Source organism: Gymnodraco acuticeps, unplaced genomic scaffold, assembly GCF_902827175.1.
Source record: "Gymnodraco acuticeps unplaced genomic scaffold, fGymAcu1.1, whole genome shotgun sequence".
Lineage (NCBI taxonomy): Eukaryota > Metazoa > Chordata > Actinopteri > Perciformes > Bathydraconidae > Gymnodraco > Gymnodraco acuticeps.
The window spans coordinates 2,458-16,748 of NW_022991604.1; the positions used below are offsets into that span (position 1 = coordinate 2,458).

Sequence of the window (14,291 nt, forward strand, 5' to 3'; positions counted from 1 at the left end):
GTTGCATCACAAAAACACACTTTCATTAACTTTAGGCAAATAAACATTTCAATGTTTAGCACTTTAACTTCTCCTCTATGGTTTTAAATGTAATCAAGTGACAATTAATTTAACATTTCATCCAAAGTAAATTCATCTCAACAAAGTAAATTTAATTCCAGCTTCTTATATGTTAGCTTAATACTTAAGACTAACTAGAAATAATAATTAATTTAATCAAACATGTCTTCAAACAGATACATTTACAAATATATTACCAGCAGTGTCTTTGGGTGAATCCTTGAGTCTCGTTTCCTCTCTGTTACTCACTTTGGCTGCTTCTCAGGTCGGTTATTTTCATTTCCTCGCTCCTCGGTCTCACCGGAAGTTGATTTGTCTGCGCCATCTTGAGTACCGTCCCATGGCGCTTATTTCTGCCAGAGGAGCGATAACCGAGGAACCACCAGACCGGGCGCTGCACCAGACCATCCTCCGATGAAATCCTCAGGACACTCGCCCCGCCCCCTTACTGTGTATCGCTCACTGATTGGACGATGCAGTGCATTCACTGATCTGATGCTTCTTGACATGAGAGCAGAGTGAAGAAAATACATGAACCTCACGGGAGTCACTCCTCAGTTTATACCGTGTTTTGTTTCAATTAATGTATCATTTAGTTACAAATATGTGATATATCTGAACAACAAAGTGGTCAAAAATCATTTTATTCATTTATTGGAAACATTTTCATGATCGCTTTTTTCGTTTATATATTTTAAGAATGGCGTTTATCTTTTTTGAGAATGAGTTCTTATTCTATTTTATTTATTGGGTCTACAACAGATGATACAAGTATATGCCAGTAAATGTGTACTAACAGAGGTGGGGGGGGGTGTGTGTGTGAAAATAACGGGGACAGATCTGGCTGCTGTCAGACATCAGCTGTGCGGCGTCATCACAAACGGACGTCGCTTCACGTGACGCTCCGGAAGAAAGGACGTCCCATTGCTCTTAAAACGAATTTCCCTGCTTCTCGTGATTTCCATGCTTCCCTGGAGGGAAGGACTAGACGCAAGTGAGGGAAGCAAGGATTTCATTTAACCGACCAGAGACGGGGCCATGGAGACTCAATTCTTCTTTGAGCCACAGATCTTAGGCCCCCTGTCACCATCTGCTGGACTGGAGCCAGATTTTGAATTGCCATTCTCTGGTTCTGACAAAACAGTGGTTTTAAGTCTCTTTGCAGCTGTTTCGGTGGATTCAAAGTCATTTTGTTTGAGTCGTTGTAATAGGTTTAGTTGTTACTTTTTGGTCTGTAGTCATTTTGTGTGTGTGGTATATCATTGTGAGTCTCTGTGTCTTATTGAAACTGTTTAGTATCTCTTTGTCTTGGTTTTGAATGTCACTGTTGTAGTTGTTTTGGTCTTCAAAAAGGTGTCTGAACGTTTTAGGTGTTAATTTACCCCTTTTCAAAGTCAATGTCAGTCTCTGTGTCTCCTTGCAGCCGTTTACATTTTGTTTTTGTGATTTCTTTGTGGTAATTGTATTCTCTTCTTAGCTGGTATGCATCTCTTTGTTTATCTGAAGGTCAGGGGGAAGCATTTGTACTCATTCATTAATCCATACAAAACAATGCTTTTTTTCTATTTTTACAAACTCACAGACGACACACTAGTATTGTATTTACCTGTAAATGTCTGGGAGCTTTTCCCGTCTGAATCCAAGCCCCCTGTGTGGGATCTCGGGTAACGAAGAGGAAACGTCCGCCTCGGCTTCTGTTTCAGTGTCGTCGTAGTTTGTAACCTCAGACACACGAAGACTCCTGTTGTCTGTCAGCCACGGGGCACGATCTGGCCACGTCTGTCTGTTCACCACTGACACGTCTGGTCTCGACTGTGGGCCGAGGATCAGGTTTGAGGTCCTGTCATCGGTGTCGGATTTGTTGGCTGCCACTACTTTGGATGCATACTTCTTGTTTAGGTGAACAGGGGGAAGGTGTCTTTGGTAAACCGCTGCAAAAGCATGTTGTCTTTGGTTGATTTGTTCAGGGTGGTGATGAGTTTTTATCTTAGGGAGAGTCTGTAAAGATTGGTTTCTTCGCTTCTGATATTTGGTTATTGAAGGTATTGAAACCGGTGAGGCGTGTTGGGCATGGATACAAGGTTTGTTGTACCCTTGTCTCTGAAACGCCCTCTCTCTCAAGCTGTCAGTCAATTTATAATTCATCAAATCAATCAGATCGCCAATGAGCCCTCTCTTCACCGTGATATCAGCTTGGCAGTCCAGAGTCAGCGCGGGGCTGTAGTTCACCTCCAGAAGCCACGGTTTGAACTCTGCATCGATCAGGATGTCGAACCCCAACAGCTCCACGCAGTTCGGACAGGAAGGGGCGGTGGGAGCGATGGTGAGGAGCGTCAGAGTCACGATGTTATTGATCCTCTGCCACAAAAGGAGCTCGTTGATGTCTTGGCTCTGGAGGAAGTGCCTGAACTTGCTCATGGTCCACTTGCAGCCTCGGCCCACACTCTCCTTCTCCGACTTGTAGAAGGGGCTGAACTTATTGATGCTGGTGTTGGTGAGATGAGCGTACAGGTTGTGCAGAGATGACAGGTTGTACTTCTCGGTGGCAAAGCGCACCAGACCTTCCTGGTGAATGTAAACCGTGAGTGGATGGAAGCTCTTCACACAGACGTAGATCCTCAGGTCGAACTTGTAGCCGGAGATGAGCAGAGGGTTGCTGATGTAGCGCTGTACGATCACAGGGCAGTCGTAGACTAACTCCCTCATATCCTCGAAGATGAAGATGCCTCGGCCTCTGGAGAGATCCACAGGCTTACAGATCCAACAGGCCGACGGTCCTCTGGTCACTTTGTTGTACTCGGACAGGAAGCGAGTGTAGTCGTTGGGCAGGATGAAGGCGGTGGGACTGAAGTCGTAGAGAGATGAACCGAACGTGGTTCTCATTCTCCTCAGGTTGCGTGCCAAACAGTCCTAAAGGAGAGGGGTCATTTTAACTGTAAGAGGCCTTGTTAAGCTTTTTCTAGTGTGTTGTATAGGTTGTTGTGCATGTGAATGGTCTACAAAGGCTTTTTTATTTCTTCAGAAAGTACAGATTGCATTGGTTGAGATCTGGTACAAACTCCATAACCATACTGAAAGTTGTGACACACCGTGTGACAAAAAGCACAAACAGTAACACTGATGATTCATGTATCAATGTATCATATATAATAGCACTAACATCTCTCTGCATTCTTTTAAAACACACATTTAACACCACATTTCAGAGCGTCCTCACCTTGCGTGTGATCCCGACAGTCTTGGGATGGTGGTTGAGGCGCTGCCATGGCATTAGGTTGAGATATTCTGAGTTGCGAAACGCAGATCCTCTCCAGTACAAGTTCCAGTCCTCTTCCTCCCGTTCCTCCTCATCATATTCCTCCCATCCTCGCTCCAAGAGCACCTCCCTCACCACCTCTGGACCTCGCTCATGGAGTCTGAACACCAGCGATGCCTCCATACAGCATCGTAAACTCTAGATTAAAAGCAGATAGATAAACAGGAGGTATACAGAGGAGGAACGTGGAGCATATTATCAGAGAATTCTGACTTTATTTGGAGGAATGTGTGAAATGAACTCAAATATCAGATCAAATCTCTCAAAAACTGTCTGACATAAACACAAAAATTATTCAGTTTAAATCCTTATCTCATGGGGTCCTTCATGAATAAACATGAAATAATCTATTTATAAAAGTGGGAACCGAGACGCTACAACTTGTTTTAAATAATCCAGTAGTTGTCCGTGCACCAACAGACAGTAGCAGCTAATCTGACAAACTATTCATAGCACCAGTTTGCCAAAATGCTAACAAATATAGACTCCAAGTACAGAGATGCAAAGAGATTAAAAGAATACTAAAAAGGCCAAAAGCAATAATGTGGAGCCACGTACCGCTTTAAGAAGATGCAGACTAACAGTTCGTCCACAGGCTGGTCCAAGCACCTTGTGAGCTGTGGTAAATCTGAGATGCCCAAATAAACCCGACACTTTGATACCCACCAGCACAGAGAGGGTGTCACTTACAAATACATGAGAACAACTTTTATTATCCTAAAAAAGGTCTGAAAGGATAGAAAAATATCTGCATTTCACTTAAGATGAATACATACACACATACTAGTAAAGTTAGCGTCTTATAAACACAGATAAAGAAATATGTTATATAACGGGCTTGTCTACACTAATATTGACATTTAACATTTTCGCTAGAATATGTAAAGCAGGATCTTTCCATTTCTCAAATACAAAATAAACAACTTGATTAGTCTTACCTTTGATTGCTAACTACATCATAGTCTATCGTTTCTGGCAGGTAAATGAAGTGATGGTATAAGAAGCTTTATTGCAGGGGTTCCCAAACTTTTCAGCCCGCGACCCCCAGAATAACAGTGCTCGTGACTGGCGACCCCTGTCAACTGGGGGGGGGGGGGTAGTAAATATTGCGGGAATATCTCCGCGATGGAGCGAGTTTAAATTTCACTTTCGATTGCATGATATAGCCCAGCGCAACACCTTCGTCACACGTTGCCACTTGTTTGTACCATTTTCAGGCGATTTGTAATCCGTTCTAGAAAACTGTGTTTTTAGGACTTCAAGAAGCGTATAGAACAAACAATGGATGTATTTTATGAACAATTATCCAAGCTGGAAGTAGATTTAGATGTTTTAGGAGTGAGAGATTATTATCTAGTAGGCCTATATGCATCCAATCCATGCATATTTTTTTTTTTTATTTAAAAGAAAAATGTGTTTTGTAGGCAGACCATGCAGGCCAGCCCGATGGTCACCAAGGTTCATATCTTAATAGCATTTTTCTTTTTTAAAAAGCCCCATGGGAGCCTGCCTGAAGACCTCCACTCTCAGGACAGTTCGGGTGCAGACCTCCACTCTCAGGACACCTCCACTGTCAGTACAGGAAGTGACGATTCTGACGCGTTTCCCCCCCCCCCCACGGCCTGTGTCCAGCCCCCCCGCCCCCCCACATCCATATATTAACGGATTTTGACCATTTTTGTTGCATTTTTTTCTCCTCTCCTCTCACTGATCGAATGGCAAACGCGACCCACTGTCGGAGGGCCTCCACCCCGGCCCGGCCTAGTGCCGGTGCTCTGGCGGTCGGTTCCTCCGAACTGCGGGTTCGACTCTGATGGCCGGGAGGGTGTGCTGCGTTGGGGTGGGGGACTTCCCCCACTCTGCGTGTCTTTCCTTCCCGGGCCGGCCGATATGAAGCGTGACCAAGACAAACCGTACAGGGGTCCCACGGGTCCCGCAGGGGTGAAGGTTCCCAGCTGGAACCTCCCCACCTCCGCCGCGGTGCACCCGGCAAACACGGTTGTTTCTCGAACCTTCCACTGTTGTCTAGCGGGTGTAACTAAAATACAAGATGTCGTATTTATATATATATAAATACATATATATCTATATAGATAATAAGTGTCAGTACGATGTTATTTTGTATTTGCGTGCATTTCCTGTTCGGAAAGTGGCGCTGCGCAGGGGCGGTTCTAGGGGGGCCAGGGGGGGCAGTGCCCCCCTAAAAATGAAATGTGGAAAAAATGATGATTTATTACCAGTGTTGGGCAAGTTACTTTAAAAAAAGTAACTAGTAATAGTTATAGTTACTGCTCTCAACAAGTCACTAGTTACTTTATTAGTTACTAAATTATAAAAGTAACTAGTAACAAGTTACTTTACTTTAAAAATAATAACAATACAAATACAAGTGTTTGTGTTGTTCTGTGGCACAGTAAGATAAAAGACAACTCCCCATCATTGTAGCATAATGGAAACATTAACATTATGGATAGATTACCGGCCCTCAAGCGAGTACTGCAAGACATAGCCCAAGAACGCAATGGTGAGAGATCTATTGAGGCACGTGGTCTGCTGGCACAGTTGGATCTAGAATTCATTGTGCATCTTGTAACACTCCGTAAAGTGTTTGCAGAAACAACATTTCTCTCTGACATGTTACAGTCTTCATCCCTTGACCTTTCAAAGGCTGTGGATTTAGTTGGATCTTTAGTTCAGACATTGAATGACTTCAGGCAGGAGTCATTTGTTGATAACTTGTGGGATGAAGTGTTGAACATTTCTGAGCAATGTGATACTGCAATACAGCCAGCAGCAAAACGACAAAAACGACTGAGCTCTAAACTTGCTGAAAGCTTCGTACTGACTACTGTTGGACAGAGAGAGACAGAACAAGATAAACACGGGTTTCGTACAGCCTTTTTCTACCCTGTCATTGATCAGATGCTCAATGAGCTTAATAGACGGTTTTCAAACACAAACTGTGACATGATGAATAGCATCCAAGCTCTTAACCCCAAAAGTAATGCATTTCTGAAGGAGACAACTCTGTTTTCATTTGCTCAGTTGTATGATGCAAATATTGAGGACTTGGGGCATGAGCTACATCAGTTCAGCAGAATTTTAGATAGGAAAATAAAGACTGGGATGCAGAGACCTGATAGTACAGTGGAGCTTGTTCAGTTCATTGAGCCTTATAAAGAAGTGTTTTTTTAGCTCTTCAGACTCTGCAAAATAGCAGTCGCAATCCCAGTCAGTTCTGCTTCCTGTGAGCATAGTTTTTCTACATTGAAGCTGGTCAAAACTTTTCTCAGATCCACCATAACTGATGAGAGACTGAGCAATCTGGGTCTGCTTAGTATTGAGTCAAGGAGGTCAAAGGCTTTGAATCTTGACTTATTTGTTGATCGGTTTGCCAAAAACCGCAGGATTTTGTTGCTGTAATGTGACATTTTGGGAAGGAAACTACAGCCTGGGATGCAGACACCCTTATGTAAAGTAGAGATGTAACTGTTCATTGCCTTTATTTTAATATGTAAATCTGTGTGTTTTCCAGATATCACGTTTATTAGAAATGTGACGGAATAGACGAAACTGATTAGTGCGCATGCAGAACAGGTGTGCATTCTGTATTCAGTCTTCATGTTTGTTAAATAGCCTACGTGTCTGTGCTTATGGGAAATAATACATCTGAAATCTATGTTTTCTATCTATATCCATGTATTTTATTTCATTTAAAGTCAACATTTAAGATTTGTAGACTTTTACATTAAATCCTTTTCTGTGGATTTAAAAATGTATATTTTCTGGTACTCTTGTAAACTTGTTGATCGGTTTGCCAAAAACCGCAAGATTTTGTTTCTGTAATGTGAGATTTTGGGAAGGAAACAACAGCCTGGGATGCAGACACCCTTATGTAAAGTAGAGATGTAACTGTTCATTGCCTTTATCTTTATATAAATATGATATGGTGTTAGTGCAAAAATGGTACTATAACTTAAGCTGAAGCTAACAGTAATAACTATAAGATCTATCTGAAATAAATAAGTGTACTGAAACAAATACCAATAACTGTATTGCATTGTTTTCTTATGCCCAATTACTTCATACTGTCTAGTTCTCTTTTTCGTCCTGCATTTATTGTGCCCCCCTCAGAAAATAACTGGCCCCCCAGTGGCCCCCCCAGTCAAATTGGTCTAGAACCGCCACTGGCGCTGCGGCTGTACTGATAGTAACTACAATACAAGGTGTCCGTATATATATATATATATATATATATATATATATATATATATATATATATACATATGTATATAATAAATGTCACGATCCGTCAAGATCAGATTTTATTTTGTATTTGCGTGCATTTCCTGTTTGGAAAGTGGCGATTTTATTTTGGAATTCTTAGCATGCACTTCCTGTCCTGAGAGTGGAGGTCTGCACCGGAACTGTCCTGAGAGTGGAGTTCTGCAGGCAGACCCCTCTCAAAAGCCCAGGCGAGAACATGTGAAAAAATGGCTTACGTGTACAGTACACAGGCTGTGCTTTTAGCTCCTCCTACAACACACACGGTTGTCAGATACAATCAGAGCCTACTGTTAGCACTTCATTGGTTATTTGAATATATTGTGGCGATACCAACGAGGGTTAGAAAACTGTTTAAGGTACAACAAATGTTGGCATTTTAGCTCTGGATATTACTTACTTGGGTAAAAGAAAAAACATGAAGTGGCCTTTCCAGTAGTGACCCCAATTTGCTTTCAATTAGATGAATTGATCACATTTTCTGAAAATATAAAAAAAGGTTTTCACAAGAAAGATAATATATAATACATTTATTTTGGGGGGCGCCTTTCATAACACCTAAGGACACCTTACAGGGTTACAGATTTACAATTTTACCTTACAAATTAAAACAGTGGATTTAGTGAAGTATCAGCCGGGGTAAGACAAGACAAACAGGAAATTGACTACAAAAGGGCACAGGGTACAGATTATAAAGAAAATGCCAGTTTGAACAGGTGGGTTTTGAGTTGGGTTTTGAATGTTGTTATGGAATCAGACTGTCGGATGTGTCGTGGCAGGGAGTTCCAGAGTCTGGGAGCCGAGCAGCTGAAAGCTCAAGCACCCATGGTTTTGAGGCGATAGCTTGGGACGGTGAGAAGTCCTACGGACGAAGAGCGGAGGGTGCGGGAGGGGGTGTACTCCTGAAGGAGGTCAGTGATGTAGATGGGGGCAAGGTTATGGACAGCTTTGTATATGAGTAGAATGTTTTTGTAGTCAATACGGTAGCGTACAGGAAGCCGGTGATGATCCGGGCAGCAGAGTTCTGGATTATTTGCAGTCTATTGAGGAGCTTGATGGGAAGGCCAGTCAGAAGTGCATTGCAGTAATCAATCCGGGATGTGACGAATGAGTGGACCAGGATTTCAGTGCTGGGTTGAGACAGAGATGAGCGGAGTCTGGAGATGTTCCGAAGATGAAAGAAGGCGGTGCGGGCGTTGTTTTGTATGTGTGGTGCGAATGAGAGGGAGCCGTCCAGAATGACACCGAGGCTTTTCACTTGGGCAGCGAATGGTATGGGGAAGCCGTCGATGATGATGTTTGATGCTGGGGTGATATGTGAATTGGTGAGGGTGGATTTGGAGCCGATGAGCAGGGCCTCAGTTTTGCTACCGTTAAGCTTCAGGAGGTTCCTGCTCATCCAGCTCCTGATGTCCTCAAGGCAGGTGGTGAGGGAGGTTGGGGGGAGGGCAGTGGTGGGTTTGGAGGAAATGTAGACCTGTGTGTCATCGGTGTAGCAGTGAAAATTAACCTCATGGTGACGGAGGATTTTGCCCAGGGGGAAGAGATATATGATGAATAGGAGTGGACCCAGTACTGACCCCTGGGGGACACCCAGTGAAATAGCACTTTCTTGTGACTTGTGATTACCGAGATGTTTTGATATTTTTATTTCAGTGTCTTTCAAAGATGAAGAAATTAAACACTTTCAAATTGTTACTTCTGATCACAGAGCGGTATATTAACCATTATAAAAATAAACAATATGCATTAGGGCTTGTAGGTATACGTTTTCAATAAAAGGAAAGAGCAAGCGGGGTAGGATTTTCAAAAACTTTATTAATCTCATGGTTAATGTCAGTTAACATCAGCGTGGCTCAGTGCGTCCTCATGTCTGAGTAAAGTTTGAATACTTTGCATGAACTGAAAACTGTACTTCAGTTTTGATTATGCATGCGTCTGTAATATATTTTGACAGTAGCGCAGTTGGTTAGTCGTCACCACAGTGGTAGAGTGAGTTCAGCCTCAGTACATCCAGCTCACTGAGGTGTGACCTTTGACCTATCTGCACCCCGCTACTCTTCGACAACACCGTCGGACTGCCATCTTGACTGAAGTAATACCTGAAACAAAAGATCATTTACTAAATAGTTGTGTAGGATCATCACATACAGTTCTTCCCAAGTTAGAATTCATTCATCCTGTATTGGCATTATTATTCGTTTTTCTTTTTAAATGTGATGCAGGGGAAGAAATACACGAGGATGGGTTCAGACTTACTCTCCGTAGTGCATGATGGAGTTGAGGTCATACGGCAGGTTCTGAGTGTCTCCTTGTTTCACCTCGAAGTTGCTTCGTTTCCCTTTTTAAGATCAGGAATTATTCATTACACCTTGATTTCTGCAGAACATGGAGTTGGTTTGTTCTAATCATCCTAAGCTACAGCACCATTTTATGTTTTATTTCTGTGCCTTTAAGGATTTGTATCATCTAAAATAAAACATTACAATGTACTTCTACATCGAATTGCCCCAAAAATACATATGCAGTTTAAAATATGCGAAATGGAAAACTATTCATTGTGTTTTCTTAATACAGGATAATGTCTCCCAGCCAGGTGTTCACCTGGCATGATGTTGCTCCACTCCACAGAGATGTACTGGTCGCGGTCCCTGCGGTTGTGTTCGTGGTGCAGACCCAGAGCATGGATGATCTCATGGCAAACATTACCCACAGAGCACGAGGGGGCGGAGTACAGCCTCTGGGCTCCTCCTACACATCCAACGTAGGACGAACAGCTGCAGAGACAAGAAAAGGCATTTACTCTCCTACTTCTGGTAACATAAGACCATGCAGAAAGACATTTTTTAAACCAAATGTATCCACTTGTTGCTGCAGTATAGAGAGGCGAAGTGCCTCCCTTTCCGGGGGACCTCCATGGGACCTTATTTCTGAGAGTTATTTGCACCATTTTTACCCCAAGAAAATCTATCTTCCCAGTTATCATTGGAACTATACCCACTGGAGAAACTCCCTGAAATAAATACAAATAAATAACCTTCAGTCGAGGCTATTTATACGAGAGCAACACTTGTATTTTAACTTCTAATACTTAAAAAACAAAAGAGTTTGCCTTCATTTGCTGCCTTTTGTGAAAAGAAAAATATATATTTAAGGTGTTCACAAGTGTTATATTACTACTAGATAGTTATGAGTGTAGACACGAATCAAAATACCTCTAGACAAGAGAGAAATAATAATAGTTTTGGGTTGAATAGTAACATCTCTCACCCTTTGCCATTGCGGAACTCGATGTAGTTCAGCTCTGTGGTGTGAGGCGTGAAGCGAATGCAGGTGACGTCTGAGATCATCTTGAAGGCAGCGTGGATGTCAAACGCTCGATCAGCTGTTGGAATGAAAACATAACAGTTGCTAATCACTTGTTGCTAATGAGTCAAACATTAGAGCGGGTTAATAAAGAATCCACCCACTGAGTTCCTGACTGATGGTGTACGGCATGACGGCGTCCAACCACAGGTTCTGCACGGCATTCCTGTCCTCCTGAAAATATAAACAGCAACAACGGTTCGGTTTTATCGCCACACTTTCAACACTTCCATGGATTTATAAATCTGGTTATTCATCATCTTAAATTTACCAGTTTTGAGCCCAATTTCCATCAACAATTGCAGAATTCTGCAGACTTAATTTTACAACTTAAAAGGTGGGGTTGTAGGTAAAGTCTTTAGTCTTATACATCCATGGGTAAAGTACGCTGCCGAAAAAAATCTGCCTCTTCCTTCAGACTTCCTCACAGAGCCCTTCCTCCAACACACACATGACCAATGAGGGCACGAGATGAGTTTGTGCACAGATGGAAGGCTGACAGGCAGGTAGGCCATCCAGTTACTTTAGCCGGGCCGGCTCAGATGATTGGTCGTAATTTTTACAGCGCCACGGCTTCCACTGATGACATTAGCATTGAATGTATTCATTGCTATCGGGATGTTAAGATCATTCCATGGAATATAACAAGTGTTTCTGAAGTGAATTACCTACCCCACCTTTAAGGTCTTCCTGACTTAAAAAAAGCATTATTATTATTATTATTTGTAATAATTCTAAGAAGTAGTCGGGGAGGGGAGTAGTGGTGACAAAGGTAGAATTGGTATTGGTTTAAATATTTGTAGTTTAATGCATTGGTTTTATTAATTTCCCCTTCAATGCTTTCCCTTAGTGTGCCGGCTCGCCCCTTGGTGCTCAGGAGTCTTTATTCTTTGTTTTGCAATAATAAAAACAGTTGGCCAGGAATGTCATTGCATCCTAAAGAAATGTGGGAAATAAAAGTTGTCCTTCTTACCGGGATCAAAATGTCTCCCTCATGGACAAACACGTCATCTTCAAGCCCTACGACGTGATAAAACGAGTCACTGTACATTGCATCTATGAAATACTAGATTTTTTTTACACATGTATTCAAAGTTTACCTTCTAGAGTTTCTGAACTGGATCGGTTTGGCTCTAGCATTGAAACCAACACACCTAGAGAAATCTGAGGGTTAAATCTAATCATTTTAAAACACGACATTCAATATCTGATAAACGCACCTGTTGCAGGATGAGTCATATTCTGGGTGCCATTTAAGGGAATGACACTACCTGTACATTAAATATTAAGTGAAACATAGTTTAAAACAAATAGATAGAAACAGAATGTTCAGTTTCTATAAAATTACAGTTTAACTTGTTTTTGCACATCTGACATCGTAGAAACATTGTCTACAAAAACAAGGAATTCCTCGTTAATAATTTCTATATTTGATCAAATGCTTTAAAAAAACAATAATCAATTGAACACCAACCTGTTGCATGACTGGTATCCTCCTGTGTTGCATTTATAGGGACACCACCAACGACTGCATGAAAAGAAAGAGTGAATAATCATTATTATTATTATTAGGCACAATTTGTACTTTTGAATGCTTACATTCTCACCTGAAAGCATGCAGATGAAGACCAGAAGCCACATAGTGCAACACAGTTTCAACATACTAACAAACTAGCGTCCTGACTGTCTCCTCAGCAGCTGTGATCACTTCACTGATTATAGGCTCTATATATAAGCATTCAGCCTGACCTGTAGAGGGCGCTGCAGTGGTTTAAAGGGGCTAACACAGTATGATATCTATTCATAATGTATTGGTGTTATTTTTAGGCTTTTTCTTGACATATATTGCGCAATGGGGACTAATTATTAGGGTGTAGGTCAACAATTTGCAACAATATTTTTGACTCATCGCTTTTACGTAACATATTTATTTTCTCTTACCTTCTTTGCAAAGAACCTGGTATTTTCTGTTATTCATTACCTAAGTCACATGTGTCAAACTCGAGGCCCGGGGGCCAAATCAGGCCCTTGGTGGATTTCATTTCGGCCCGCAGGATAATTTCTAATTACTATTAGATCTGGCCCGCCGGTATATTGCACGCACACCTTCACTCCATCATGAGGGTCTCCTCAGCTCAGAGCCTGAGCCCAAACATTGATGACCTTGCACCCAAGATGAGATGCCAAGTATCTGAACTAGCATCAGAGCAGCACACTGAGTTCAATGGATGTTTCCTTCTGCACTTTTTTCTCTCACGACAACAGGGCATGTTTGGTTTTCTCTTTGAGGGAAATAGTTTTTTTGAAACTGTTGTTGGCCTGTGGAAAAATGTCATAAGAAAAGCTGCAGATAGAGATATTGAGACATTTAACATTTACACTAGAATATGTAAAGCAGGATCTACATCAGGGGTGCCCAACCTTTTTTGAACCGAGAGCTATTTTAAAGTTGCCAGTCTGCCGAGATCTACCAGTCCAAATAGAGAGGCGTAGCCATTACTGACAGCCTACTACCAGGTAAATACACACTTCTACTTGTATAAACAGGGCCGCCCCTCCCTACAGGCCAATCACGCAGGCTGCATGGGGCCCCGCCTTGCGCAGGGGTCCCCGGGCAGAGGGCCTCAGCTGCTGTGCGCAGTTCTCCGCTCAGTTCTCCGTGAGAGTGAGAGGTGACAAGGGGAGCACGTCTGTAACCCGACACCGTTGCAATGAATCGACATCTGACCAATCACGGCTTTGATACGGCCACTAGTGCATGTGAAGAGATGTCGGTGAAAAGACAGTTTCAGTCCGGCGCAAACAAGAGGGGAAAAAACTAAAACATGAAGAAACTAGAGCATCACTCGAAGGTGGTTTATTGTATGAGTCAAATGTACAACTTGCGAATGTTGTATAAGTCAAATTGTCAATTGCCATATTAAAACATCAGCTGCATTTCACGACATGAAGAAGGCAGTCTCTGCAGAGCATATAGGCTAATGGAGATGCAGTTATTTCCAGCATTCTTTATTTACCATTCATTCAAGTATGTGATGCCTTTTATCTGCTAATGTACAGGAGGAAGAGTGATACACTGTCTGTCTAGTTGGCTTACATAACAGTTAAAGTTTACAGCCTAAAAAACATGGAGCATTTTTCCCCTTTTATTCATTTTTATGTCAATTTGCACATTTCATGGTGATGCTCAGCCTCTCCCCTTAACTCCTAACAGTCATCATTATGTCAACCACAACACAGAGAAATACTGATAGAAATGTGTGTG

The 14,291-nt window shown here is 42.1% G+C and overlaps 2 protein-coding genes across 3 annotated transcripts; both read right to left on the bottom strand.

Annotated features, from left to right (window-relative positions):
• Positions 1 to 1,666: 1,666 nt before the first annotated feature.
• LOC117533986 (probable tubulin polyglutamylase TTLL2) lies at positions 1,667 to 9,059 on the bottom strand (the record flags this gene model as incomplete). Its single annotated transcript, XM_034198016.1, has 3 exons — positions 8,643 to 9,059; positions 3,278 to 3,514; positions 1,667 to 2,970 (listed from the first exon to the last, which is right to left on the bottom strand). Coding segments are annotated over exons 1-3 (1,958 nt in total), but the record flags the coding sequence as incomplete, so codon positions are not given.
• A 399-nt stretch (positions 9,060 to 9,458) lies between these two features.
• Positions 9,459 to 12,734, bottom strand: LOC117533988 (zinc metalloproteinase nas-14-like). Of its 2 annotated transcripts, XM_034198017.1 has the most exons (11): positions 12,634 to 12,734; positions 12,501 to 12,554; positions 12,382 to 12,417; positions 12,247 to 12,297; positions 12,127 to 12,180; positions 12,000 to 12,046; positions 11,131 to 11,200; positions 10,931 to 11,045; positions 10,265 to 10,437; positions 9,920 to 10,001; positions 9,459 to 9,762 (listed from the first exon to the last, which is right to left on the bottom strand). In XM_034198017.1, exons 1-11 carry the CDS (start codon positions 12,686 to 12,688, stop codon positions 9,630 to 9,632), a joined length of 870 nt encoding a protein of 289 aa, XP_034053908.1. In that variant the 5' UTR covers positions 12,689 to 12,734; the 3' UTR covers positions 9,459 to 9,629. The 2 variants fall into 2 exon arrangements, with proteins under 2 accessions (XP_034053908.1, XP_034053909.1); XM_034198018.1 differs by lacking the exon at positions 12,382 to 12,417.
• Positions 12,735 to 14,291: the final 1,557 nt, after the last annotated feature.

Coding starts and splice junctions, on each gene's coding strand:
- LOC117533988 (XM_034198017.1), bottom strand. CDS start 12,688: ATGTTGAAACTGTGTTGCACTATGTGGCTTCTGGTCTTCATCTGCATG. Junction 12,418..12,500: donor GGATACCAGTCATGCAACAG/GTTGGTGTTCAA, acceptor TTGTTTTTGTAG/ACAATGTTTCTACGATGTCA. Junction 11,201..11,999: donor AGGGAGACATTTTGATCCCG/GTAAGAAGGACA, acceptor TTATATTTTCAG/GAGGACAGGAATGCCGTGCA.